Source organism: Nannospalax galili, unplaced genomic scaffold, assembly GCF_000622305.1.
Source record: "Nannospalax galili isolate Female #2095 unplaced genomic scaffold, S.galili_v1.0 scaffold1460, whole genome shotgun sequence".
Taxonomy (NCBI): Eukaryota; Metazoa; Chordata; class Mammalia; order Rodentia; family Spalacidae; genus Nannospalax; species Nannospalax galili.
In genome coordinates, this window is record NW_008345971.1 from 183,506 (window position 1) to 186,800 (window position 3,295).

Below are 3,295 nucleotides of genomic sequence, written 5' to 3' on the forward strand. Positions count from 1 at the left end.
AGGTTGTCTTTGCTTTCTGTTGTTTCATATCATGCTGTGATAATGACTGTCCCTTGCTTTGCCAGCTTTTCACAGGAGGTTGAATTAGATCACAAAATATGTGTTTGAAAGGACTGCCACCCTTCAGAAGGACTGCGAGGGCTTAGGAGGGGAAAATAAAGAAGCTTCTACCAACCCACTATGGCCCAGAGGGATGAGATGTGAATAGGCACATGTGGGCTTCAGGGAGGACTGTCTTGTAGAGGACAGTCAGGTGCAGCAAATGAAGATGATTTTTTTTTTTTCATAAGTGTGGCACATTTTAGGGCTACTAAGTATTTACCTCCTTAGAAAAGAAACTGGGTAGTCAGAAAAACAATGTGAAACAAACATTAAATGAGGAAGGACAGAGATCTCAAGTGCAAAGATTCACTTTATTCATTCTCACCCAAATATTAGCATGACTAAAGCCAGGGAGAGGGAGGAGGATGGGGTGGGGAGAGGGGCCTGGAGGACTGCAACAGGGGCAGGTCATTTGTGGGAAAAGGCCCAAGGCCTGAAGAGGGAGAGTTGAGGCTGGGCCTGGGTAGCAGGTGGTGATGCCCAGGGCCTCTGGCTCTAACACTCATTCCTGTTGAAGCTCTTGAGCTCAGGTGTAGACAGGCTCTGATGCGTGACCTCACATGCGTAGACACTGTGGCTTTCATACTCCTGTTTGGTCAGTGTCAGGGTACTGCTGAGGCTGTAGGTGCTGTCTTTGCTGTCCTGCTCTGTCAGGCTGTTCAGGATGCCATTTTGTTTTTCAGTACCATCCACCTTCCACTTCACTTTGACATCTTTGGGATAGAAGTTATTCAGGAAGCACACAAGTGAGGCACTTCCAGACTGCAACTGTTCCGTAGATGGTGGGAAGATGGAGACGGTTGGCTTAGCCACATCCCCTGAGGAAGGAAGCACAGAAGATGGGATTAAGTAACAGATAATGTCTTTTCTTGGGTACATTGTGTGTGGACAGGCACATTAGAGACAGGCACACAGAACAGCACACTTATCTTTCAGAACGAGAGCAACGAGCCCAGGAAGCACACAAAGACAGCCTTGTTGGTTTGAGTTACTCCCTAGTGCCTGGCTACTCTTTAGAAAGTAAGTTGTGTTCGAGGTCATTTTCAGGCTTCCCTGTATGCTTTTCTGACCTGCCTTTCTTTCCAGCAACTGCATTCCTGCCAGCTGCAATGGCTCGGCTTCATGCACAGAAAATAAACCAATTCATCTGATGCCCCTGGAGTTCAGAAGTCTGAACACCTGCATATCTATAAGTAAGAAGATAGGCAGTGAAAGACCAGCTTTCATTTTCTCCATCCCTCTCTCATGACTTTACTCTGATATCAGTCTCTCTCTGGCTTCCTTTGGTGTGGCCAGGCCAAACCCAGTCTGCTAAGTGAGCTTCAAGCCAGGGTCTGTGTCTGAATGAATGTCCAGCAATTCTCCCAACCTTCAAGAAAACCTCCAGGTGAGACCTGGGCCCTGGTCTGATGGCCTGTAACTGCATGGGGCAATTTTTAGCCACACCAGAAGAGGTCAACTGTAATATTGGCCACCTGCCTGGGAGGAACTGGCTAGCTTCACTTCTGACCTTTGGCAGCTGCCAGATGGTCTCTTGGAAATCCCCCTCTGAGGGGATGCCAACTTTCGGGTGAGAGAGTAGCAGTAAAAATGAAAAATCAAGCATCTTTTGCTGAGAAAAAACAGAATTACGAGAAGTTATTATTTCTAAACTAACTCCAATGTTAACCAAATAGTTCAACAGTAATATATTAAACTTTTCATGTTTGATATTTTCTTCTCTTTAAACATTCATTACTAAAATTTTCCCAAATAAGTGCAAAAAATACCCCTGTCAGAAAAATGATGTGAGTTTTGGAAAATAAGCAGAGGAAAACACCCTTCAAAGATTCTCCAGACTGGGTGGATTTGCAGTAGCTTTCAATTTCCCATCTGGGTTTAAAATGTTTAATAATCACTATATTTGATATTTAAGTTATTTCAGGATATCTCATTTTTTAAAATATAGATTAATTTTTTAAGGGACTTGAAATAGTTTTTAAGTAATTTGAAATGGTTAAATAGTTTAAATGATTCAAAAACAGTTTCAAAAAACCCTTAAGTGGTCCTGGCGAAGCTGTTAGAACAAAATGATCCATCTTGTATCTTTTAAAATCAGTGAGAAAATCATCAACCCAAAACAAATCATCAAATAATTCTAGACATTATGGGATTAAAAAGCAATATTAAACATCTATCAGAATTAAGGTATTAGAAGCTATGTTTCTACTGAGTTTTTATTAGCCGATCTTTTGGGTACAAATAAAATATCCTACCTAACCAGTTAAAATTTTTGAAAATTAAAAACATGTAATAAATTTATCTTATTTTAAAAAACTAGTTAATGTACAATATTATTTAATGATATTTAATGTGAATTCAAAGTGAACTTACTATGACTTGAATGGCATATTGATGGCATTAAATTCAACTTTTCCTGGTGTGAACTTTACCCCCAGAGTTATAATTATATATAATAATTTTTCTTTTGGGTTGGACTATTATTATCTATATAAATTTGCTAAAGATATAGCACTGAGGAAAATAGTTTTCTGCTGTTTACAGTCCTCTAGTGAAAAATTTCAATAAGGGATATAGTAATGAATGTGAATTTTAATTTTGAAATCTACAATAAACGACTTTTCTCTGTTTTTCCCCTCGTTAGCCCAGTGGCTCCACATTTCTGTTCTCTTTCCAGTAGTGGCACTGTTCGTATCCATCACTGTGCCTCAGGAAAGCTGCCCACACAGAGCTAATCGGGCTACCGCGGGCGGCCATTAGAAGCGGGGTGAACTACCACACCGAATCCGCGGAGTCACTGAGTCATGAAAAAGCCCACCAGGAGGGCTGCTGACCGAGCTAGCTATGACATCACCTACCTCCTTGACAGTGTAAAAATATGAACAAGTAACAAAAGAATCTATTCTTTAAAATATTGTCTATTTTTCTACAAACCTGTAGGCATTATGATATAATTATTTTCCCTTGTTTTAAAAAATTTCTTTGAGATTTTGGGCACAGCTGTACTTCTAGTACTTTAAGAAATCATTTTAAATTTACATTCATTGTAGAAAAGAGACAGAAATGAGTTATCTGCCTAGATCTTGTCCTATGGAGTCTCTCATTTGGAAGTTTATTCTACATTTTCACTCTAAAAATGACATTGCTTCCGATTATTCAGCAAGCCACCTTTTTTTTTTTTTTTTTTTTTTTA

At 39.7% G+C, this 3,295-nt stretch overlaps 1 gene segment (V, D, J or C); it reads right to left on the reverse strand.

Moving 5' to 3' along the window:
* Nucleotides 1-394: 394 nt before the first annotated feature.
* Nucleotides 395-3,295, reverse strand: part of LOC108491293 — a gene marked incomplete at its 5' end in the record, with an annotated part of 4,318 nt that continues 1,417 nt past the window's right edge. Inside the window, 1 exon segment of the C gene segment in view lies at nucleotides 395-920. Within this exon segment, the coding sequence occupies nucleotides 598-920 (323 nt within the window).